Consider the following 26486-nt stretch of genomic DNA (forward strand, 5'->3'; position numbering starts at 1 on the left):
AATACAGCTATTAATCCTATATTACAAAAGCTTCTTGGAGGGGAGGGAAGAGACATTTTAGATGCTTTTTTTAATTTGAAACTCATTCTTTATGGAATTGCTAGCTTCCATGTTGTATCTGGGTGCCTCTGCTATGACTCGGTAACTCATTTTAGGTTGGTAAATTGATCAGCCTGCCAGGACTCAGAATTAAGTCTTTCTGCTTCAGTTGCTTTATTTCCACCAGGTAAACTGCTTTCATTCGGTGTGTTTCAATGGAAGATGCAACAGTCATGAACACATGTATACATACAGTTTAATCCAGGGTTTGTTGCGTGCATGTTTGTGTACCTATGTATATATGTACATGTGCTGTGTCTGGAGTCACATAATTTAGCACTTATATAAAAAGCACATTAAAACTAACTTAACCAATGTCATTTGGTTATAATTTTTTAAGGGGAGCATGTAGATCCTGCTATCCTAAAATGATGGATCCTCAAATCTAGTTTATAAAAAAGAGTTAAAAAGGTTTAGTATACTTCATGAATAATCTTGAAACTATTTTTGATTTATGAAGGTGCTTTAAGAATCAAAATCCTTAAGCATTAATGATCTCTTGAGCAATGCCATGAAACTTTATATACACAATCTTCTATAGGCTCTTCTTGACCTGTGGTTTTGTATTGATGCACCTATATATTTTGCTCTTCTTTTTTGTATAATTATTACAAGAATATTTCCTTGTATGTTGGTCTGGGTGCAAGACAGCGAATCTGGCCTAGGAGAGGCATCTGAAGGTGAGTTTAGGAAGATTGTCCCAGAAGGAGAATATCAGACAGCTTCCATTTACTGTTAAGCGCTCAGATCTTAATCTACTGGTACTTATGATTTTGAGTATCTTTGAAACTATTGAATTTCAACAGATCTTCTGAATATCTATTGTTTCCTTCTTTTACAAGGACACAGTCAATCCAATTTTAAAGATAAAATAGCCTACAACTTTGAATTCAATTAACTTCACAGCTGCAGATAGTGAACTGTGCCTTAAAGTAGAAAATTAAATCAGGTGCCCACTTCTATTGATAAAGCTAACAGTTGGTTTCCATTAAAATCCCTCTTCTAAAAGTTGTAACTTGGCCACATTAACTTGCTTGGCATAGAGTCTGTGTTGAGATCTTGTACCTAAGACAAGTTTAATTTATTATGTATTTAAACAATGTTCATTAAAACCATCTTAATTTACAAGACTTCAACAAGTCACTTCAACCCTAATGTAACTGACTCATGCTTTCAAATGAGGGTTTGAAAATCCAGTCACCCCAGGTAAATGGTAAGCTTTCCCTGACCTGTGATGGGGCAGACTTAATACATTTCTGCAGATTTAAGATTCCATTTAAAAAAAAAAATTCTAAGATAACGCACAATCTTCCAAATGTTAACTGATGCAGTGTTGTCTGCTTGAGTCTGAAAGTGTTCCATTGTTACTGCTATTCTGACTGGCAAAGCTGATCAGTTGCAATATGAAATTAAATGTATGGTCATTCTTTTCTGCTGTTCACTGTTTCTCATGACTTTTTGGAACTGAAAGACTCTCAAAAGAGGGATTATCTCAGTTCATGCTGCTAATGCTACTTGGAAAAGCAGTGCCTATCTCTGCTCCCCGCATGGGTGCCATTTTAGATTTTTTGAGAGGGGGCAATTTAACCATGATACCAGGGTCTACTTAGGCACCGGAAAACTCTAGTTTTTGGGGGTTTTTTGCAGGTAATTAACTTAGAAATTAGGTGACAGGAGCACTGTACCTAATTCCTATATAAAGAAAAAAATATATAACAAACACCGGTTAAAGCCATATTTTAAGTTTATTTGTAAATTTAGAGCTATCAGGAGATGGGAATATTTTGCTGTACTAATTCCAAATTAGACTAGGTGGATAATAATGACAACACTGATTTAGGCCACTACAAATGAAAGAATTTTAAAAATTTAATGTCGTTAACTATTTATGTGCTTTACTTTGTGCATTTCTCTAAGTGTGGACAATGAAAAAAATCAATTCTAGTTCTTTTAATTAATTTCTCTTTCGGTGTCCTAGTGACTGCCCCAATGTTCGGGTTTCAAACACTGCACAGGAATCTTGGTCTAAGAAATATTTTCAGTCAGATACGTAGTTTTAAAAACGGTTTTGGAATCTTTTTTTGTTGTCTAGCTTTGTAGGTTTTATAGCTTTTGGTATTTTTTTAAAAAGTCATAGGTGCTGAACTAAGGATGCTGTGGTGCATCACTCCCTGACTTGGTTTCCATCATATATAGGGGCAGCACAGAGGCTGCATGATCTCCAGATTATTCTAGGGCATGGTATTTTTTGGAGATCTTTCTAATCCATCATGAAAGAAATTTTCAGCTTCTGTGTTGTAACTTGATCTTTCACCACTAACATAAATGAGCTGATGCTAAACTACCAGGGTTAAGATGAACATTTAAAAGCTTGTCAAGGGGGAAAGTAGTAGTAGAGAGAACACATATGCGTTAATTAACAGATGAAGGAGGGGATGAAATTAATGATGGCTCAAAAGTAGCTGAGATACCAAACTTTAAAAAAACAAAACTTCTTAAGTCACTATCTAGAGTGTAATTGAAGCCTTGTCTACATTTGAAAAATAAGTCGACCTAACATAGGTTGACTTAAAGTCACTGCTGTAAGATGACTGATGTCCATACTTCCCTCTTTGGGTCGGTGGAGTGCTTCCGCACCAGGAGTACTTCCACCGATCTAAGAGGGGCGGTGTAAGGAGCTGAGAACTTGGTCTCTCAGCTCCCTCGTAGGGAGCCTGGCTGCCCCACAGGCTGCCTGGCTCCCCACAAGCTGCCCCCCTCCCGCTCCCCTGTTCCTGCCAGAAGCTGGGGGAAGCTGCCTATGGCTTCTTACCTCCGCCTTCCCACTCTCCACTGAAACTGGGCATCCTTATCAATCTCACAGCTGAGCCATGAAAATTACAAGGCAGCCACACCAGGAGTGGGTGGAGAAGTGCCTGGGTTTCTCCTCCCACTCCCAGCCTAGAGCAGGAACCAGATACTGGGGCTTCTCACCTTGCTCTCACTTGGGAGTGGGAACCAGCTGTTCAGGGGACTTTCTAATGACAGCCCCACAGCCGATGTAAGGGGACACAATGTCTACATTGACACTGCATCACCCGAACTAAGTCAACATAAGCCCCACACCTCTTGTCAAGGTGGTTTTATTTTGTCAAAAAAATAGGGAAATTGTATTGGCAGGTGCTTGATTGCAGTGTGTACACCATCTCTGTTTTGTCGACCAAAGCTGACTTCGGTCCACAAAACTCTCTAGTATATACTAGGCCTAAATTATGGATGTTAGCAGCAAAGATCTATAATGAACAAATTTTGGCAGCCAAATCTTACAAATTGTTCAGATTGGCTTGGGTTTATGTGCACTGAATGTTTTATACAAATAGTTGTGATAAATGCAAAGAATTGAGTTGGAAGGAGGTTTCTAGTGTGTTGGTGTACAGATTTGAGAGAGTAAACATCACTTCAATTAAATACACTGAGGTAATCAAGTTTGTGAGACAGATCACTCAGAAATATTAGAGTAAATACAAGAGGAGCGAAGATTACTTACCAGTTGGAAGAGAAGAACAGAGAGCACAAGCAGACACACAGCTACAAAATGGCTGCTTGAGGGCAGCAGTTGCTTAAATCTATCTGTACATGTAAGCACCAGTAGTTCCTCAAAGGGTATTCTGGGAAAAAGGTCCTAGAAAAGTGCAAACCTGGGGAGATTTGGTAAGATCAAGGCATTCACAACATTTGACTGTAACAACCTACATGGATCTACCTGGTAACCTGTAGGCAAATGAAAGATTCTCACAGACAAGTGGGATTAAATGGCCTCACTGGAGTACTGCCATTCACTAAAAAATTAGAGGGTTAGAGGAAAAAATGGGAATGTTTTAAGTGTAATTTAAATAATATTTGGTGTGTGACAGCACATGCTTATTTCTTCACAGCGGGGCAAGATTACAGGTGGTCATTCTTTAGTGCTGTTCTTGCAGCCTGAATCTTCCAAAGCTGGGGTGTCTGAGGATAATTATGCCCTGAATGTGCCTGGGGCAGAAGCCTCCCCGTCTGCACAGCCCTGTATCTACTGATGTCATAAGGAGCTTGCTCTTGCATTTTTAACATGTTGACATGTGAAGGTGAGAGGTAGATCATGATGAAATCTGCAGCAAGCATCTGCAGACCTAAGCACAGAGCTTGAGAGCTTCCTTCCTCCCACAGCTGAGCCTGTTTATTTCAGGAAAGAAAAAGTGCTGCAGAGGCCCTAGCCCTGCTATTGGCTCAGCCAGATACACCTCTGCATTCTTATTTGCTGAGTAATGAATAGGCCAGTGAGAGGAGGGGGCTGAGGAGCAAGCGATGTCATCACTCCTGGCTGGTGAGGGTAGTGAGGAGAGAAGCAAGGTTGCTCCTAGCTGTTATGAAAATTAGGAATGGCTTTTGCCCCCCAACCCCCTGTAAATGGCACCCCTGCCCACAGGAGTGGAAATGGAATCCTCTGCCAGAACCACCCTCCCCCTCACCCCCAAAAAAACTTAAGGCAGGGGTTTTCAACCTTTTTTTAGAAACTGTACCACTACTGTCTCAAGGTGTCATTTGAAGTACCCCCAAGGCCACATGCGTGCCTCCCCCACCTCCTGCGTAGGGCAGGAGAGGTGTGCCGCCCCCCACTAGATGGTGCTGCCCCTCACTAGACAGCTGCCTCAGGGAGGGGGCTGTACCTGGGGAGGGGGCTCTGCCACCCCTGCTACCCCCACCCTGCACTCACCCGCCATGCAATGCCTGGCTCTCCCAGCCCAGTGCCAGCTTGGAAGAGGCAGCCTCACCCCCCAGCCTGGGGAGGTCACAGGGACAGCCCTGCACGACACGCAGCGAGGATGGGGGGCGCAGGAGGCTCCCAGCTGCGCATCGTGAAGGGCTGGCTGGGCACCCCCTTTCCCCCCCGCAGGCCAGCACCTGGGGCATGGCCCCCTTGGTACACAACTGCCCCGTCTCCCACCCGCTCCAGCGTGCAGCTGGGAGGCAGGCTGCAGCCACGCACCTCCTGCTGGGTCTGGAGTGGGGCCCTCCAAAGCGCGGGGCCCAGGGCAGTCGCCCCGATCCTCTTGCGTACCCCCTATGGTACTCTGAAGTGCCCCCAGGGGTACGTGTACCCTGGTTGAAAACCTCTGACTTAGGGTAGGGTAAATAGTGGAACACACACTCTGCAGAGAGGAGGCGCAAGATCGGGCATGGAATTGCTGCTTGTTGCTTCCACCAGCCTCAGGGGAATTCAGATTCACAGGTCAGAAGGGACCATTGTGATTGTCTAATTTGACCTGTATAAAACAGGCTACAGAACTTCCTCAAAATAATTCCAAGAGCATATATTTTAGAAAAACATCCAATCTTGATTTTTAAAAATTGCCAGTGATTGAAAATCCATCATGACCCTGGGTAAACTTGTCCCAGTGGTTAATTATTCTCACTGTTAAAAATGTATACCTTATGGCTTCAGGTATAAAGGATTCACTGGCCAGATCAAATACAAAGGGTACAAAAGATACTCTATAACAAATGCTCAAGAGCAGCAACTTGGTAAGATGCTCCGATGTTAGGTGGATGCTGAGTTTCTCACTGGGGAATTGCCCCTAGAATGATCAGTGGGTTCTTGCTCACTTTTTCATATGTACCTAGAGCAGAAAGTATCCAGATTTTCAAGCCCTATTGGCATAGCCTTCCATACATTCTGTGGAAAATAGTTCTGTGTAGATGAGGATGGGGGAAAGATTTTTATTGTGTAGTTTTGTTACTAATAACTACTTCATTCCAGTGCCCAATGAATACTTGAGAGCAATAATATTTTTGCTGGCGATTCAAGAAACTGTGAAAACTTAAAACATAAGGTTCTCTCCCTTCTCCAGTAAAACCAGTGAAGACCAGACTTGACATTCCTGGTATCTTTAATATTTAAAAAATAATTCCTCCCCGCTCCTCCCGCTCTTCAGGTCAGTGTGCTAATGCTACAGTATAGAACACTCATAGGCATTGATCGTGTTGACAGGTCTACTGGGTATGGTATTGGGAGGCTGTACGAAAGCACAGACCTCGAGAATCTGCTGAGACTTGGAGATGTAATGGTCTGACCTGACTGTTCTGCAGATGTAAGGGATGTAATCCCCGCGTCTCTTGACATAATATTGTGATAGAAACTCCATAAGAAGATTGCAGTCATCCAGTTCCCTTCCCTCATATCCACAGAGGTGCAATTTGCCTTTTGTCAACTGGAATTGCAGTAACTGACCAATCAGAAAAGTTCTATGAGGGTCCTGGCCCATATCACTCCAAAATGTTCGGTATTAGTCTGGCACTCCTTCCTTCAACACAAGGTAATAATATCTCCCATGAGACTGAGATGTGGAAGGAAGAACTTAGCAGACAAATGAAAATTTGAAGGCATCAAACAGTGAAACTTGCAGGAAAGGTTACCTCCTGTCCTAGGACTTTAAAGATTGAACCAAATTGTGATGAAAGTCTTTAAAAAGTGTTTCTGATAAGTCACTATTTCTTGCTGATCTTTTGAGATTTAAGATGGGTTTAATTCTGAATCTTTTTTAGAATCATAGAAGATTAGGGTTGGAAGGGACTTCAGGAGGTCATCTAGTCCAACCCCCTGCTCAAAACAGGACCAACCCCAACTAAATCATCCCAGCCACGGCTTTGTCAAGCCAGGCCTTAAAAACTCTAAGGATGGAGGTTCCAACACCTCCCTAGGTAACCCATTCCAGTGCTTACCACACTCCTAGTGAAAAAGGTTTCCTAATATCCAACCTAGACCTCTCCCACTGCAACTTGAGACCATTGCTCCTAGTTCTGTCCTCTGCCACCACTGAGAACAGTCTAGTTCCATTCTCCCTGGACCCCCCCTTCAGGTAGTTGAAGGCTGCTATCAAATTCCCCCCCTCACCCTTCTCTTCTACAGACTAAACACGTTCATTTCCTTCAATCTCTCTTCATAAGTAATAAGCCCCCTAACCATTTTTGTTGCCCTCCGCTGAACTCTCTCCAATTTGTGCACATTCTTTCTATAGTGGGGGGTCCCAAAACTGGACACAATACTCCAAATGTGGCCTCATCAATGCTGAATAGAGGAGAATAATCACTTCCCTCAATCTGCTGGCAATGCTCTTACTAATGCAGCCCAATATGCCATTAGCCTTCTTGGCAATAAGGGCACATTGTTGACTCATATCCAGCTTCTTGCCCACTGTAACCCCCAGGTGCTTTTCTGCAGAACTGCTGCTTAAGCAGTTGGTCCCCAGTCTGTAGCACTGCATGGGATTCTTCCGTCCTAAGTGCAGGACTCTGCACTTGTCCTTGAACCTCCTCAAGTTTCTTTAGGCCCAATCCTCCAGTTTGTCTAGGTCTCTTTCTATCCTGTTTCCACTCTTTTTCTTCCTAATCACCCTGGTGCAAAACTACTAAGGGAGAGTGTAATGTAGTTTGAAGTGAAATTTTGAATTCCAAAACCATTTGTTTGATTTATGCGTTGGCAATATCATCAGTGATAAACAGAGTGCAAGCTAACAACATGGGGGTGGGGGAAGGGTTGAGGGGTCAGAGAAAAATGTGTCATGAGAAACAGATGATGGGGACCCCCTTTCTCCTCCTCCAAAAAAGAAACCCTGAATAACCTATTGTATGGCACCTGGTGAAAATGTATAATTAAAGCAAAACTTGTAGACTGGAATTGTAGTGGAGATGGAATCATATATGAAACCTGTGCGAAGGTTGTCAGGGATATCCAGTTTTACTGTGGGTGTTTACTTGGTACAACCTCACAGCATAGGAATTGCATTTCAAACTGCAGATATTTAGGGATTCCTAATTGTGCACACAGTTATTAAAAAAGTTTAAACAATTGTAATTGAAACAGTTTTTTCTTGGGTAGCAATAAGCCTCAGAGGAAATACTTCCATTGTAAAGTGTTGCAAATCTGAAACATTGCTTTCTGTCCAGTTCTCTGCTGTACTTATTCATATTTGAGTTCATTGGGTAGACCTTAAGTCTTTAGAGAGTGTGTGCCCAGAAATGTGGGGTCTGATCTAAAACTTGACAATGCCAAGGTAATCATACTTAATGCCTGTAAACGTCCCATGTTTTAATAATAGCATCCTGAAAACTTGTATAACTGGATTGTCTTTGTTACTTAAGCTTGTCAAGAGCACAGTAGTGTTTTAACCAGTTCCCACTAAAACATAAGTGAGTGGGGGAAAAAAATCAGTCCTTATATGTCTGATTTGAATATTTTACTTTCTACAAACCTGTGTTATCAGTCATAGGGAGTGATCTTCATATAGTATCATCCAAATTTTTGCAAATGTAGACCTGTACTTTAATGTCTTAGAAAGAGTGAGTGAGGGTTACATACTTAGTTGTGGACTTAGTGAGTACATGATTATTGATTATTTAAGGTTCATTAGTTATGTACAATAAATTCCAAAGTATATGTTTAAATAGAACTTAGATAAAATAGGACTCATATGCATGTTCTTACTTTCCAGTATAAACTATTTTTGAAATCATGGGGTAGGAGGAGTGATAACATTGGATACGTGTGAAATAAAAATAGCAAACACCCAAAAAAGGGGCTGCTTTGACCTTTCATGGTGTGATTTAGTCTTAACAGAAAGTGACAAATGAATTATCTCATTGTCTTTACCTTTTATTGATCTTCATTATGCTTTCAACAGAGCTATTTATTCATTGTTCACTTACCTAAATACTGTTTCCTTCTTCCACTCTTAGCAATAGTCTGTGTAAAACATCAAAGGAGTAGTAACATACAGCAGTATCATAACTGTGATCTGCAATAAGGTAGAAGGAAATCTGGCCTGGTTTTGCTCAGAGGCTGTATGCAGACTGCTTTTCAGAGGATTGTGCTGAGAAGGCCCTGACCATGTGCCTCAGCCTGGTTAACCAGCCTCATGGAGTCTTGCCATTGGCATTCTGTGTGTCTGTTAGCGCAAGAAAGGGCAGAATATATGCCTGAATAACAAAATGGAGACAGAATGCATTAAATGCTCATTTCAGCTGAATTGTTTTCTGGCAGCAGAAAAAAGAGAGCAGGTAAATCTGCCAGAAAAGTGATTATGCTCACCAAGAGTACATGAGTGGACAATGCCCCCACCCCCTCTAGAGAGAGTAGTCCCTGCTAAAGAGGGCAGTTTTCTACCAGTAGTAGAGTTCTTAGCCATGAACTCCACCCTAGATCCCAGTTCCTTGTCTGGAATGGGGCTAGAAAAGGGAAGCTCTATTCTACACCTGTGCTGCACCAAAGCCTGGTGATTATGTAACAGTTCATTTCAAGTGGTAAAATTGGCTGGCACTTTGAGTGCCATGTTACTTTATAGGTGAATTTCCCACCCTTACCAAAATCATTAAACCTAGTTACCAATTCTTATTCTTATTCCCCTTTTCCCAACTAGCTGGGATTGGGGCACTGGATCATTCTTTTCCAGGCTTGCTGGTCCAGTGCTCCCTCCATATCCACTCTGTCTGCCTATACACATTCTATCCACCATTTTCTTGGCTATCCTAGTCTCTGCCCACAAACTCTAGTTTCAGAGATCTCCCTATCAGGATTCCCTTCATCCTTCATACATGCTCATACCGTCCTAGCCTCCTCTCTTGCAGCTTCTCTCTGATACCACAGACCTTGGTCTCCCTCCTGATATATTTCGGCATGTGATTCAAAGATGTCACCACTCTCACTGACTGCAAATGTTTCATTTCAGTGGCTTCAAGTCTTCTCAACGCCTCTTGTTGATCCACTCATGCCTTACAATGGTTTTGTATGGTTGTCTTTCAACTAGTCTGGGCATCCGTTTATCATAATTCATTGCACTTATCTTGTGCCATATTTCTCTCACTCTTAGCAGGCTTGCTTGCAGTAGTTTTCTGATATCATTTGTTACTACTCAGTCACCCATATGACTTCAGTCTTCTCTTTACTCATTTTGAGGTCTTGATTTGTTAGGGCCCTGTTCCAGGCATCAATCCTCTGGACAAATCTTCCTCAGTATCAGCCACTAGCACAATATAATTTGCATAGATCAATTTCATGCCACCTTCCATTTGGATTTGCCTACTTATGAAGTCCATCACATTTTCAAATATTAATGGACTACTAAGCACTGATCCCTTGTGGAACCCTACATATACTGAAGAGCGTTCGCTGCACCTTTTGTCATGGAACCAGCATACAAACCCATCACCATCTGGACAAGGTTCTCCAGCATCCCATGGAATCATAGCAGAGGCACAAGGAGTCATCTAGGTACTTTGAACGCTTTCTCCAAATCAATGAAAGCCCATCTGTGCATGATGTTTCCCCTCCTACTTTGTTTCCACCAACTGTCTATCGATCAACTTACTGTCTGTCATCCCTTTTTCCTTTTCTAAAACCACTATTTGACGAATGTGACTATATAATCATTCTAACAGTTTCGTGCAATGGGACAGCAACTTAATTCCTCCGTACTTTGAACAGTCTTATATGTAACTTTTTTGTTTATATATTGTTACAATATGGACTTTTATTTTCTTCTTCACAAACTGTGTGCAGAACTCGTGTGAGCCAGTGAACACCAACCTGTCTCAAGGCTTTAACCATTTCTGCTGTGATTTCATCTGCAGGCTTTGCCTGACCTCTTCCTCAGGGTAACCTTGTTGTTGGGATATATACTGATTTCACACACAACCTTCACTACTTCACTCATATTTGGGGAACCATTAAATGGTCATTCACTTTGGTGATTTCCCGAACAACTTTACAAAATTCGTCACAAACCATCACTCCGACTCAGTTTCTCCCTCTACTATCACCTGTGTAGTATAACTTTCAGCCCAGACCCAGGCTGCATTTCCTAACCATTTGGTCTCTTGCATGCACAGTGCATTGTTGTTGTTTCTTTGGACTATCATCTTGGCCAACTGCATGCCCTTACATATTAAAGTTGACACATTGAGAGTAGCAACTTGCAAAGATTTGTAGATATTTGTTTCATGAGTCTGAATTTTTGTCTGGTGACTCACCTTTTGGACTAGTCTCCCTGATTCTGGGGAGAGGCCTCCAGGAATTTTATTGGTCAATGGGTGTCGAGCTTGAGGTAGATGAACTCTCTACTTAGGGCTAAACAGCCATCTCACTGTATGCAAGAATCCTTGGTAGGGCAATAATGAGCCAACCCTTAAAACCAGTAACTACTCTTGCCTTTTTAAGTGCAAGCTGAAAATGAGCAAAAAGCCAGTGTGTCACTTAGCATTGCAATCTAGATCTCTGGCTGGTGAAACCTGACAAGACCCAGAGCTTGGTTGCTGCGTTCCTCTTTATGGGATATTCGGTTGGTTCTCAGGAATGCATACAGTTTCCACTTGTCTCTCCAGGGCTCCATAGTGTCAATACTTTTATCTCGTACTCTAAAAACTTATTTCCCACATTGGGAGAGTTTAAATAGGAGTTTTCCTTCTCCGAGGTCATTTGCCTGTCACTGCAAAAGGACCTCTGAGCAGCCTGGTTTTAAGGCACCAGATACTCAGCTTTCACATCCCCACTCCTTCTTTGGAACACCTCTGCCATGAAAAGGCAAATGGTAACAATTTGTTTGTCACCTAGGTGGTATTACACTGACCATTTTGGAGCCCTTTGTATAGGGACTAAGCTCATCCTCTGGCCCATGGCAACCCTTAGGAGACATTAGCGTAGTTACCCAAGAGAAGCTTGAGTTATCACTAGTCCTCTGGCCCTGAAGAGCTACACTATCCCAAATATTCCTTCTGCAATGAAAATTAGAATTTTAAAATAACTTCAGAAAGAGAACAGATCAAATACAGTTCTAACAGTGGACTTAGTAGTTAATGAAACAAACATGTTTCCTAAAGTGTCAAAAATTTAAATACTTGCTGCTTTGCATAGTTCTTTCTACTTACGGATATTTTAGTGCTCAGTTCTCCAAATTAAACATGTAAGAAAATACAGCAAAACTGCTTGCACGTGCCCATTAAACAAAGAGAAAGTATTCACCTCTTCTGTTTTCCACAGAATTTGGTTTGTAAGTATTGTAAATTATCCTGGGACTTCAACAAGTTACATCCAGTACATTACAGTAAACTATCTTCCTGCAACTGGTTTCACGTGAACAATTCGGATTATTTCAGTACGGGAGACAGCATTTCCTCAGCTATGAACACTTCTCTGCCAAAGTAATGAACATTCCTCTCATGTAATCCCTAAATCATCAAACTCTTATTTTAACCTCTTACCTGAATACTTTTGCACCGACATTATTTCTGATGGTCTGAAAAATCAAAGTGGGTGGGATTTTTTCCCAGAACGATTACAATAATATGCACTGCTAGTGTTTTTACTTCCCTATGCCGCAGTCTGTTGCAAAGACTAGTGTTTAAAGTAATCTCAAAACAGTGCATATATTCATTTACAAAATTAATGTATTTATCAAACACCTCTTTGATGGCATTGTTGAAGGCATTAGCATTTGTCAGGTGAACATAATATTTTAAGTGCAAATCTGATACTGGTGCAGATGGGCAATTTATTAAAAGCAATCACTAATAAAGAGTAATTGCTGACTTCAGAAGATATGCAGTCATGGATCTGAGAGCATAAGAACTAATCCTTTTGGAAGGAAAGTGGCTGAATGGATATGAGCCATTTGATAAGCAATACATTTGAGTGGGTGCACAAGCCTTAGGGAAGGTATTTATGCTGATGTTGGAAAGTATCTTCTCTTGTTTTACTTATGGTGGAAGGAATAATGCAGATCTGTAGACCAAAGACTGATTTATTTATTTTCCTCTCAGTATTCAAACTTGGTTGGCATCTTGCAATGAAACTTGTCTACACCTTTTGATGTAGAGCATCTGTTTATTGCAGAACTTCATGGTTGTTTGCAAGGCATACAATAGTTCAGTAGTTCATAGTTATGCAAATCTTCATCACCTTGCATATAGGAACTGAGATAACAGGCTAATACTGTTTTTCCCAAGGTTAGTGTCTTAAGAAGACTTAGTTGACTATTATTGAACCAGTAAATCAAAACTCATTCGTTCTTATGAAGATTATGCTGCTTGTGAATTGCAATCAATGAATGTATGTACTGTAACATGCGCACACAGAATCCCAGGCACTTTATTAACACAGATTATAATAGGAGAGCAGAAAGTTACAGGAGTGAATGATGACCATGTAGTTTACTCATATCTTCATTAGTATTTGGTCTTACCCATCTTGGACTTGATCCAGCTCCCATGGAAGTCAGTGGAAGCTGAATCGAGACCCATATATTTTCTTTAAATCTTAGTTCAGTTCTTTTCTCAAAAAATACACTGCCTGTTGTATAGTAAATACATTCTGTACAAAGAAACTTGACATGAACTCTTTTGGGGACCTGCATCTTCCTTAGCTTTAGTTTGTGTTCTGTAGGCCTTGTATCCTCTAGTCCAGCGGTTCTAGTCCACTGGCGGTACGCCGAAGAAGGCTGGGTGGTATGCGCGCCGCCGGCAGAAGGGCCCTCCCTCCCAGCCTTGCGAAACTGTGCCGCTGAAAAGGGGAAACGGCAGAGGGCATTGTTCCCGCCATGGAGCCCGCTGCGAAACCCCGCCGCTGCCAAAAGTCCCGGTCTGCCGCTGCCACCGAAAGCCCCCCTCCTTTTTTTCCCGAGTGGGGGGGGGGGGGGGGGGGGGGGGGGGGAAAAAAAAAGGTTGAGAACCGCTGCTCTAGTCTCTTCTGAATTTGATACAACTCAATTAGCTCATCTTTTCCTGAAAGAGTGGAAGCATAGTTTTTCTAGTATAAGTTCTTATAAGTATATAAGTATAACTCTGGTTGCTATATGAGTAAGTAATAGCTTTTTTCATAAGAATACTTGGAATTTACAGGGCATTTCTAATCTTCAAAGTCTGCTAAAGGTAGACTTTATATAATCAAATATATATAATCAAATTCAGTATTAAGGGAAATGGAATCAAGAACCATCTCCCATGGGTAGCCTTGTCAATCTTGTGTCTACTATCACACTAGAATTTTCTTTGAGTTCAGTATTTCTCTCCCATTCTGGCAGTTTGTTTGCTCTGAAGCATTGTGTTAAGAGTGTTCAAACTTTTACCACATATTCTGTAAAGTAGTCAAGGTTAGATTTCTGAATGTATGTTTTTTTAATTTCCTGTCACTGGCCAAGCTTCATTCAGTCTGTTAGAGAGCAATTGCTAAGTCAATCCAACTGATATGGTTTGTTAGCTCCATCTGTTAACGAGTTGTAAAACATGCAGACAGTCTTTTAAAGATAACTAAGTCAAGGCCTTCAGCATCTAATCTTGTAAGATAAAGTAAGTTAATATGTTATCCTTGCTAATTCTAATAGAAGCATGTGACTTTTCTTTATAGGAAAAAAGAATCCGAGTCTCTCAGCCTTTAACAAGAGGACCAAGTGCCTTTATACCAGAGAAAGAAGTAAGTTTGCAAACTAAAACTACTCTGCATATGTAATAATTACATTATGAAAATATTCAGTGCCAGATTCAGGTAGCTTACATCTACTGGGTAGTACTTAGTCCATGAGTAGTCCCACTGAGAGTCCAGTACAATTATTTGTACTTTATTACAGCTCATTTAGTGTGAGCATCAGAATCTGGCCCTTAGTGAGTAAGAGTCAAACTTTGCTCCTTATCTGCAGGTAGCACCCATTGACTTATGGACAGATTTCTGTCTTCAGATGCATGCATGCAACTCCCATTAAATCTGTGGGGCCTACAAGCACATTGTAAGCTTTTTGGGAGAGGGGCTCATTTATTATTTATATAATTCCTAGCACAGTGGAGCCCTACCTGGCTGTAGTCTTTAGGCAGTATGCAGTATAAATGTTTAGTGATCAAAGAGCAGGATCTGACCTTCAGTTTCCATAAAAGTGAAAGCGTGAATAACTTTGTGGAACACAACTAATGTCCATATGAAAATTATGGTCACAAATGTGCAAACTCGGATTGTTTCAGAGATTTAAATGTTTATGCCTTGATTACAGATTGCTGTAGTTTACATAATGTTTGCTATAGTATATCTATAACTTACCTGCATAGTTCTCTGTCTAGGAATTAAATCCTTATAGGAACATTTCCTGAGGGATTGTTTGTGAAAGCAAATTGTAAAGGCATGTTCTACTTCTTGTTTTATTAAAAGAGCTAGTAACTGTTAAAGCCAGGCAATTAGAATAATAAAGGGTCTAAATGTTAAAACAAAACAAAATAAAGGAAAGGCAGGGCTGTAGTGTTTCTTGGAATAGCTCTCCACTCCTAGGCAGAAGGGAAAGAAACTGCAGGATCCCCACCCATTATTCAGGATGATATAGGTATTGATTATTCACAGAATCCTGTCTGTGGGGATTAGAGAAGACTATGAACCCGTGGCTTGATTTTTATTAAGAAAAGGTGTGTGTATTAACTTTGTTTTGAGCATTTTAGAGACTTTTTAATGGTATCGTGTACATTTAAAACCTACAAAACCCTAGACCTAGATGGTTTGATATGGTTCCTGAGAGTTGACTCTTTTCCCAAGCAGTATTTCCACAGTTAAGGTCAGCAAAGGCACTTTAAAAAGGAGAGTTCTTCTCACTGGCGAGGGATCTTGGGCTCTGGAACTTGCTCCCCATCCTATCGTCTGCTAGAACTCAGATTTGTTAATCTTTGGGCATACTGCAACATCTGTCTCTTTTGTGGGTATTTGGCTCATAGGAGTCTGAGCAGAGTGTCCATCAAGTTAGGGTCTTTGGTTGTGATGGGATATGGTTGGTTAGTTTTGCTGTTGTGGGTCAGTCCAATAATCAAATAAACTATCCTGCAATTTTAAAATTTTGTACTGCATGTTTCCAATAACATAAGCCACTTAAGCCTGGGATAGGAAATGGGTAATAAATCACAGAATTCTTCTTTTTGCATATTAGTGTGGCATGCTGGATAAAGTGAGTGGGAGTCTGCCCTCTGTTTAGGGATCATTTCTAGTAGTTATGTTTAGGGGTCATGTCTCATAGTGTATGCCAAAATATGAATTTCCAGAGCTATAGTATCTAAGGCTAAGTGTAGACAGCACTAAATTGACTGAAGAATTCTTCTATCGACCTAGCTGCTGCTACTTGGAAAGGTAGATTTATTACAGCTTTTGAGGAACCCTTTCCATCACTTATAGTGTTTACCTTACAGTGTTGCATCTGTGCCACTGTAGCATTTCTAGTGTAGACATACTCTTAGTCTGAAAATCAGGGGAAATTTTCTGATAGTAAGAACAGCCTCCCAGGGAGAATGATGGAAGGCCCATTGCTTGGTACAAAGCACTAAAAGAGGCATTGCAGGGAACAATTCTTTACAGAAAGGTGATAGGACTAGTTAGTTAGATGACTGAAAAGACTTTTCCTCCTCTGCCTTGTGATTCTGCAACAAAACTTTGAGGTAAAAAGAGAAGTTGCAGTAACTTGTTCATATTGGGGTGGGTGTATATTTTATTCCTTCACCAAATTCAACAAAAACAGAACTATGTTTGATAGTTGCAGTGATTTTTATGTTTTAATTCCTAGTAAACTAGTAGGAGTGGAAAAGAAGGTCATGATATTTGTAATGATAAACTAGCAAGCCTAATGTTCTGTTATAGGAAGTTAAAGAATAACTTGGTATTCTAGTCTTTCTTGCAACTTTTTTTCCACAAATGAACATGTTTAGAATGGCGGCTGTTTGGTGATAAAACACTGGCTAATAGCTACTAATGTTTTTTGTTAAGGCTTGCATTTCAAGAGCTACTGTTCTACTACATGATTTTATCTTGTAGCCCAAGGTCTGGGTTGCCTGGAATGGTTAGTAAAGAAACGGTTTAAAGAAAGCATTAAATTCCTGTCTTAAATAATGTTGTGAGCATTTTGAAAAACTAGCATTTGAGCTCTCTAATTATACAAATATAAAAACTGGTCCATTTCTCTGATTTAGTTACATAACCGAGCCCCCTCCCCATATTAACTTTGAAGTAATATTTTGGAGCTGAATTCTCAGCTGATATAGGTCAGCATACAGACATTGACTTCAGTGAAGCTATGCTGACTTGAACCAGCTGAGAATAAGACCTTTTAGAAGGATTTATTGCAAACTGTGCTTCAGTCTCATGGAAACATGTCAAAGTAACATATTGGGTGCACAGCTTCTTAGCAGATTTCTATTCTTTAATTTTGTTAAGTATTCTCTGTGTGTACATATGCACAAACATCCCAAAACCCACAGAAGTTGGGATTTGCATGCACAATTGAATTGTGTAGGTATCCAGAGTTACTTGAGAGGGGAAAATCTATCTTATTTTATCTGTTTTATTTTTTTACTTTGCTCTTAAGGTTATGCAAGCAAATGGTTTGAATGAACGTACTAACCTTCTTGTGGAAGAATACTCAACATCTGGTCGTCTGGACAACATCACACAGATCATGAGTTTACACACTCAGTACTTGGAATCTTTCCTCCGCAGCCAGTTCTATATGTTGCGTATGGATGGGCCCCTTCCTTTGCCTTATAGGCACTACATTGCTATAATGGTATGTACCAAGAATTAACACACGTTCTCCTCTATCTCCTTGATGCCAAAAAACCCCCTCAAACTGTGTTTATAAGTAGACCCGTCATAACAACTTGGCTTCCTTCTGAGGTGGGAGAGCCTGACTGCCAGATCTTCCCTTTCTCATGAGGAGTGTGAGTGGACAGAGTGCTCTACCACTGGCACTTGGTAATTCACACTGGGGCACCTCCCACATACGCACCCATTAAGTGAGGTTTTAGTGTTTAAAACAGTGACATATATTGACACCATTGTTATGGGTATCTGTCTGTCTGTACCATTCAAACAAAACTCATTACAATTATTCTAGACTTACTGCAGAGCTGTTCTTAATTGGGCACATGTGCTTCATAATCTAAAATATGGTCTTCTGCAATGTAGGAGTATATTTTTATCTTGTTCGTTTCCTCTTCCCCCATGCAACAGAATCAGACTATACTCTAAAGGTATGTCTACATGGCAAAAAACAAAAAAACCCAAACCTCTGCAGCAGTGAGTCTGAGTCAATTGAAACCAGTCGGCATAATAGTGTCTTCACTAAAGCGCTACAGTGGTGCAGCGCAGCACTGTACGTATAGACAAGCCCCCAGACTCTGAGACTTGCTGCTGTGTGGTATTTTTGCAGTGTAGATATACCTAAATCTGCTGCCCTTGTATTACCTGTTCCTGACTCTTTTTTTTTTTTTTTTAAACTACTTTAGGCTGCTGCCAGACACCAGTGTTCCTACCTAATAAACATGCATGTTGATGAGTTTCTGAAGACTGGAGGAATAGCAGAATGGCTGAATGGTTTGGAGTATATCCCACAAAGACTGAAAAATTTGAATGAAATAAACAAACTTCTTGCGCACCGACCCTGGCTGATCACAAAAGAACATATTCAGGTACCCATCAAAATGTATCTAGATTAGCAGTATAATTTTATTAATGGAAAGTTCCAAAGAATATGCTAATATCTACTCAGGCTTTATATTTTTGTTATAATTTTCTTGTTGAATTAGAAATCTACATAATTAGTAGAAATTCTGAAGATATTAGGATATTAAGTAACTGTAAATATTCTTGTAAGAAAAATGTTTGGGGTCCCCACCCACAAAGATGGGCATTAACAGAAATAATTCTTTAAGTAGAAAATAGGACAGCATATGTGCCTTTATTGTTTGAGGGTGGTTTGGAATGAAAGAAAAATTATTCTTGGATGCTGTGAGTTAATTCCACCTCATATAATATATTCTCATACACTTTCTATGTTGGCCACTAGGGCTCACATTTACTTTTTTTTTTGTTTTTGTTCTCATTTCAGAAACTTGTCAAGACTGGAGAAAATAATTGGTCTCTTCCTGAATTGGTGCATGCTGTGGTCTTGTTGGCACACTATCATGCCTTGGCAAGTTTTGTATTTGGTAGTGGCATTAATCCAGAGAGAGATCCGGATACCTCTAATGGGTTCAGACTTATAGCAGTCAACAAATTCTGTGTCTGTGATCTTGCCAACGACAACAACATAGAAAACGCATCGCTTGCAAGTAGCAACTTTGGGGTTAGTGTTGCACGAGTATTCTTTGCTTGCTTCTGTTTTGTATTAGAATATTTTTCCACTCTTTCCTATTTAACTGAATTTTGTTTTTGTACATAATATTGTAATGCTAGGGTTCTGGTGGCATATAAGCTTTTAGCCTTGACAGTTGGCAATATATCAGATTCAAAATCACATAATTCTGATTACAAGCTTCAGTTGCAAAGCGATTTTTAATAGTTGATCTCTTGAACTGCTGGGGTTAGATTAAGGATTCTTTTCTTCAGAAAGCTGGAAGCCCTAGTTTTTAAATAGTATAAATCAATTTTTTAGCGCCAGATGTTCATGAGATAGTAGGTGCCGCAATCAAAATGGGAAAAAAATTGCAAGATGGTAATCAGAATTGTGATCTATTTAAGGTCAATAATCTCAAAACTGGCCCGTGTTTGAAACACTTTTGCAGATGAGAACAAGTACTGACGTCCCGGATCAATAAACTTTTTTTTTCCAGACAAGTTTTTTTTCCTGAACCAAACAGCAGAGAGAATTTTGATCTCTAGTTAATTATATTGTGTAAACCTGGGTGTTTGCTACAGAACTAATTTTGTAATGCTTTGAAAAGGAAGCCTTAAATTGTACTACAGGTTGATCTGCTAGACTATTCTTGGGGCTGGGGAAGGGGACACCCTTGGTGCATTTTAATTAGCAGTTCTGAATTACAGTAGAACCTCAGAGTTACGAACACTTTGTGACTGGAGATTGTGAGTAACTCTGAAATGTTGGTAATTCTGAGCAAAACGTTACGGTTGTTCTTTCAGATGTTTACTACTGAACATTGACTTAATACAGCTTTGAAACACTACTATGCAGAAAAAAATGCTGCTTTTAACCATCTTAATTTAAAATAAACAAGCACAGAAACAGTTTCCTTACCTTGTCAAATCTTTTTTAAACTTTTTGCTTTTTTTAGTAGTTTACATTTAATACAGTACTGAACTGTATTTGCTGGTGATGCTGCTGCTTTTTTTTTATTTTGTGTGTCTGCTGCTGCCTGATTGCATACTTCCGGTCCCAAATGAGGTGTGTGGTTGACCAGTCAGTCCCCAACTCTGGTGTTTTTAACTCTGAGGTTCTTTGCTAACAAAATAAAATCTCTTTTCACAAGTAAGAGATTGAAAGGAGAGAGAGAGAATAACAGATTTAGTTTGTGCATATCTGAATGATAAATGCAATACATTGCAATTGGCCTTTTTTATCACTACAAGATGTGGTTTGAATATGGGGTTCTTCCTTATAATATTTATATCTTTATATGTAAAAGCAACTAGTTTGGGTTAATAAAAACCTTAAAATAGAATATTGATTCACTCTCCTAAGTTGGGCTCCTGTATTGCTGGTGTCATGGACAGTGTGACACATTAGTAAGATGGCTGTCAGCAGCAGTAGAACCAGAAGAGTCAATTTTAATGTTAAAAACTGTTTTCCAGAGTATATGTCAATATTTATTCAGGGATAAGTGAATTTTTCTGAGCCTTCAGAATTTTGCAACATAGTTTGCTCTTTCAAACAATGTCTGCATTTCTCAATTACCCCTGCTGCAATAAAACAGTTTGATAGGCTTGACTAGTACCCACAGGTTTCTTCCTTTTCACTGCCTTTCCTTGTAACTTTGGGTATGTCTACAATGCAATGTAAGCCTGGGCTCAGGCTCAAGCCTAACACCCCCCCACACTTTCATCTACGTACATCGGGCTAACCGAGGCCTCAGACCCAGGGTCCCAGGACCTTGCAGGGCACAAACTTGAATCACACTGGGACCCAGGGTTCAAGCCCTATTGTTATGCAGTGTAGGCCCAGTGTAGGCCCAGGCCCACTTAACTCGTGTTCTGGGAGTCTGCCAGGAGTATCCCTCAATCCCATGGGCTTAACCTCCTTAATCCTCTCCCAACAATCTTCAGTGGACTCAGTTGAAAATGGAATGGAAAATGGAAGCCACTCCCTACTCTTATCCCCACAGCAGTGCAGTGAGTCAGCGTTAACCTTTCCACTGTCTTCTGATCACTGAGCTGCAAACACACTATCAGAGAGCCTTCTGTGGTTGCAATGGAGACCCAACAGAACAAGCCTTTTGCAAAACATGCTGCTTCATGGTCACGAGAGCGCAACCAGATTTTGGTGAATCTCTGGTGTGAAGACAGTAAAACTGTAGATGTCAGAGAAAGTACCGGGAATGACCACACACACCAGCAGATAGCTAAAAAGATGGCAACTTTGAAAATTTTCTGGACCAGAGACCAGGATAGTGAGTGGATTAAGCAGCTCAAATGCAAGTATCGGAAGACCAGGGACCAGAACTGCATCTCAGGCAACTCGCCAACCTCATGCCTGTTTTATGAGGAGTTAGATGAGATGCTGGGCACTGCGCCCAGCATGGAGCCAATAGAGGTGCATGACAGCCTGGCCAGCTGGGACAAGGGGTGGATTTCCAATTAGGCACAGCAGGCATGTGCCTAGGAGCTCCAAAACAGTGGCGGATTACCGCACGGGCCAATGGGGCCCGTGCCCAGGGGCCCCAGCAAATTTGGGAGCTCTGCACGAACACTGGAACTCTGGCCCCACCCCCTGCTCCTCCTCCTCGTCTCTCTCCCAGGACCCTATTGCCCTGCTCCTCCTTTTCCCACTGAGGCCCCACCCCTTGGCCAGGGTGGAAACTGGAACCCAGCAGTGAGCCTGGAAAAAATGAATTCTGTGTGTGTGTTTGGGAAACTCTTCTATTTCCAAATGTAGTCCATTTCAGTTAGAGGTAGTCTGTGGGTAACAAAATCATTTTTCCCAAGTATAACTGGGATATGCATTTTTGTCCAGAAAAGTGCTGTGGGAGGGGAGTAGGAAAGCTGTGGAGTTCTGCATGTTTGCATGCAGCCATAACAGGGCAAGCCATATGCAAGCTAACGCAGCATCATGTTTGCAGCTGTCAGAATCCATGAAGAAGTTAACATTTTCTGAACTAGGAACTCCAGATTGATAGTCACATGGTGGAGAAGAGTGTATTTTCCAGGGCCGTGTCGGTAGCTGACTCATCCACTCCATTAATAGATGTGCTGTTCAGTCACTGTGCGTTTGAATACTTTTCCTGCATACACTGCAGGTTCTTCTTTGAGTGCTTGCTCATGTCCCCATTCCCATGTAGGTGTATGCGCACCACGTACACCACCGCTGGACACTTTTTCCTAGCTTTTTCCTGGTGCCCCGCCCTTGTGGCGTGGTATATAGACAACTGCCACTTCTTTCTGTCCCTGGAATGCTTCTCCTCTCTTACTCTGAAAGCAGTACCTTCAGTGATTGTGCCTGTAATGAAGTGTAAATAGTTAGTATTTGTAGTGTAAATAAATTAGTTAAGAACCTGAACTTCCCTGCCCTGTATCAGAAGACACAGCTAATCCTCCTCTTTCCATCGCAGAGGGGTTCTTTACCAGTGACAGAGGGCATGAAAGCCCAAATTACAAGGCTCACCAGGAGCTCATGTGAAGGATGGCCCAAAACCTTGGCCTCAACGTGGAGGAAATTGAGGACTTTGCTCTGGCTTTGGTGAACATTTTGACATCACCTGGCTCATCTAGAGTAGCACTACTGTTTAACGAGGCAATCTCAGAGCCAATAAAGGTATTGTGGCAGATCCTTGCATCCCTTTAACCCACAGTCAAACGGGTTGAGAGAAAGTACTTTGTCCCCTCTAAGGGGTATGAATACTTATATATGTACCTGCTACTGGGCTTCTTGGTAGTAGCTGCAGCCAACGAGTAGGACAGGCAGTGGCAGCAGGGCCGGTCTCCTAAGGCGAAAGACGCCAAAAAGCTGGACTTATTAGGGAGGAAGGTCTACTCAACAGGGGGCATCCACCTGTGAATATCGAATCACCAGGCCCCCGTCGGTCGATATGACTTTCATTCCTGGTTGGCTATGTTCAGTTTCAAAGACCTCCTACCATAGGAGTCAAAGGCGGAGTATGGAGCCCTAATCGAACAGGGCGGAGCCTTTCTGGATGTTGTGGATGCAGCAGGCCGCACCATTGCCACGGATGATATAGCTGATGGGATGATATAGCTGAGGTTGGTCCTGCTTTGAGCAGGCGGTTGGACTGGATGACCTCCTGAGGTCCCTTCCAACTCTAAGATTCTATGATTCTATGTGGTAATGAGGTGCAGCTCCTGGTTACAGTCTTCAGGCTTTCCGTTTAAGATGCAGATGACCGTGCAAGATCTACCATTTGAGAGGAGTTTCCTCTTCTCTGACCAAACAGATGCCTGTCTGCACAGCCAGAAAGACTCCTGGGCTACTTTGAAATCATTAGGCATCCACATGCCAGCCCTGTTGTGGAGGTATTTTAAGCCACAACCTCTGGGCCAATTCAATCAACAAGTTCATGAAGAAATTCAAGTTCCTCATGATCTCCCTTTCCGCTATCATCCCTTCCGTAGATCCAGGAGACTGGTATGGAGCTCTCGACTTAAAAGATGCATGCTTCCCCACAGTCGTTCTGTGGAGCCCCAGCAAGTTCCTCCACTTTACAATAGGTCACAAAGACTTCCAGTTCACAGTTCTGCCCTTTGGCCTATCAGCTGTGCCAAGGGTATTCACAAAATGCATGACAGTGGCGACAGCTTCCTTAAGGAAGGCAGGAGGACAAGTTTACTCATACCTGGATGATTGACTGATCAAGGGCTGCTCCTTGGAGCTGGTGGAAAGGCACCAGTCCATTTTCTTGAGCCTGAGGCTCCTGATAAACCAGCAGAAGTCAGTCTTCTCCCCAGTGCAGAGCATAGAGTTTATAGGGGCTGTCTTCAATTCAGCCCAGGTAAGAGCTTTCCTCCTGGAGAGTTGTTTCAGAGCTATTGAGGCCCTCATAAAGAGTCTAAGAGCCTTCACAGTCACCACAGCAGGGAATTGCTTGAAATTACTAGGCCATGTGGCTTCCTGCACCTGTGTGATGCAGCATGCCCGTCTCAAAGTCAGAGCCCTTCAGACATGGTTGGTATTGGTGTACACACCAGATCATCACTCCTTGGACAAAGTGGTCACATGGTGACCCTCGCCCTAAAGTGGCGGCTTGACCTGGACATAGTGTGCAAGGGCGTCCTGTTCTTGAAACCAGTTCCCTCAATGTAATTAGTCACTGATGCCTCAGACATAGGGTGGGGAGCTCATCTAGAGACTCTCAGGACACACGTTATGTGGGCACCAGAAGAGCTGTCTCTTCATATCAGTGTCAGAGAACTGAGAGCCGTGGTCCACTTAACATGTTGGGCATTTCAGCCCTATCTTCAGGCCAGATGCATTTCTATTCTCACAGATAACACCGTGGCTATGTTGTACATAGACAGGGGGAGCCTGCTCCTCCTCTCTCTGTCGGGATGCAGTGCGCCTGTGGGACTATTGCATAGCGCAGTCCATTCACCTAGAAGCCTTTTACCTGCCAGACTTGCAGAACAAGCTAGCAGATGACCTGAGCAGGTCATTCATCAACCATCATGAATGGTCCATCCATCCCGACATTGTCAATGGCATTTTCCAGAAGTGGGGTTTCCCCAAGTAGACTTATTCACCACCAGAGCCAACAGGAAGTGCTCCCAGTTCTACTCATACCTGGGATACAGCCCGGCATCTCTTGCAGAAGCCTTTCACCTCCCTTGAGGAGGAAGTCTGATGTATGCATTCCCTCCTACAGCTCTAATTCACAGGGTGTTACTCGAAGTCAGGAGGGCAAAGCCACAATGATCCTTTATAGCCCCAGCATGGCTGCGGCAGCATTGGTTCTTAACTCTTCTGCACCTGTCGAGGGACAACAAGCCTATCATCCTGATATTGCTCCTGGACCTGATCTTGCAGGAACATGGCCTCCTGCTTCACCCAGATCTTGAGTCTCTGCATCTGACAGGTTGGAAGCTCTGTGGTTGAGGGAGGCGAAGCAAAGCTGCTCAGCTGTGGTCCAGACGGTCCTCGTGACTTGAAGAAAACCATTAACCAGATTGGTTTACCTGGCTAAATATGGGCATCACAGAAAGGGGTTTTGCTAAATGAGGCACCCTGACCACTTATCCTGGACTATCTACTCTTTGAAAAATGAAGGCTTTGCAGTATCGTCTGAGTTCATCTGGCCACAATTTCAGCCTTCCATCCACTAGTTGCTGGCACATCAGTTTTCGCTAACCCAGTCTGCTCTTGGTTTCTGAAAGGTCTGGAGCGGCTATACCCCTAGGTGCTGCAGCCGCTGCCACTTTGGGGCCTCAACCTGGTTCTGTCAAGGCTTACAGGACCTCTGTTTGAGCCTATGGCAGTGTGCTGTCTGCTCCATCTTTCATGGAAGGTAGTCTTCCTGGTTGCCATCACCTCAGCAAGAAGGACCTCAGAGATTAGGATCCTCACTTCCAAACCACCTTATACTGTATTCTTTAAGGCTCTATTTGAGGCTCTGTCTGCACCCAGCCTTCCTGCCAAAGGTGGTCTTGCATTTTCACAGTAACCTGGACACTTTCCTCCCAGTTTTTTAACCAAAGCCTCATGCTAACATGGAAGAGCAGAGGCTTCTCTTGTTGGATGTCAGATGGGCCTTGGCTTTCTACATAGAAAGGATCAGGCAGTTTCGAAAGACTTCTCAGTTGTTCATGGCTATTGCAGAAAGAATGAAGAGGAATCCAATGTCTGTCCAAAGGATGTCCTCATGGATCACATCATGCATCCACATGTGCTGTGACCTAGCGAAAGTTCTGCCTCCTTGCCTGATAGAACATTCCACAAGGGTGAAGGCTTCATCAGCGGTGTTTGTGGCATAGGTTCCAATCTTAGACATCTGCAAAGTGGCAACCTGGTCGTCCATTCATCGTTTATCATTCACTATGCCATCACACAACAGGCAGTCTTAGTCTGTATCCATATCAGCATGGAACTCCGACCTCACTGCCTAAAACACAGCTTGGGAATTACCTACATGGGAATGGACATGAGAAAGCTCCACTCAAAGAAGAAAAAACAGTTACTTACCTTTCTGTAACTGTTGTTCTTTGAGCTGTGGTGCTCATGTCTATTCCAGGGGACAGTGAGTTGGTAGTTGCCTATATACCGCGCCATGAGGGCACCACTTCAGGGGGCACCAGAGCCAACCTGGCACATACCACTAGGAAAAAGCTTCTATCAGCGGTGCACGCAACACGTGAACACCTACATAGGAATGGATATGAGCAACACATCTCAAAGAACAACAGTTACAGAAAGGTT

At 42.1% G+C, this 26486-nt stretch overlaps 1 protein-coding gene across 4 annotated transcripts in view; it reads left to right on the forward strand.

The window, feature by feature from the left end:
* Positions 1-26486, forward strand: part of SESN3 (sestrin 3) — a 96592-nt gene that overhangs the window by 40585 nt on the left and 29521 nt on the right. For all 4 annotated transcript variants that reach the window (XM_067568049.1, XM_067568067.1, XM_067568059.1 and 1 more), the window contains 4 exons: positions 14507-14572; positions 17481-17678; positions 18400-18582; positions 19002-19238. In XM_067568049.1, the coding sequence (XP_067424150.1) occupies positions 14507-14572; positions 17481-17678; positions 18400-18582; positions 19002-19238 (684 nt within the window). The remainder of the gene's footprint in view (positions 1-14506; positions 14573-17480; positions 17679-18399; positions 18583-19001; positions 19239-26486) is intronic.

This window comes from Emydura macquarii, unplaced genomic scaffold (genome assembly GCF_026122565.2).
Source record: "Emydura macquarii macquarii isolate MOO-44397 ecotype Brisbane River unplaced genomic scaffold, CSIRO-AGI_Emac_v2 contig_318, whole genome shotgun sequence".
Classification (NCBI taxonomy): domain Eukaryota; kingdom Metazoa; phylum Chordata; order Testudines; family Chelidae; genus Emydura; species Emydura macquarii.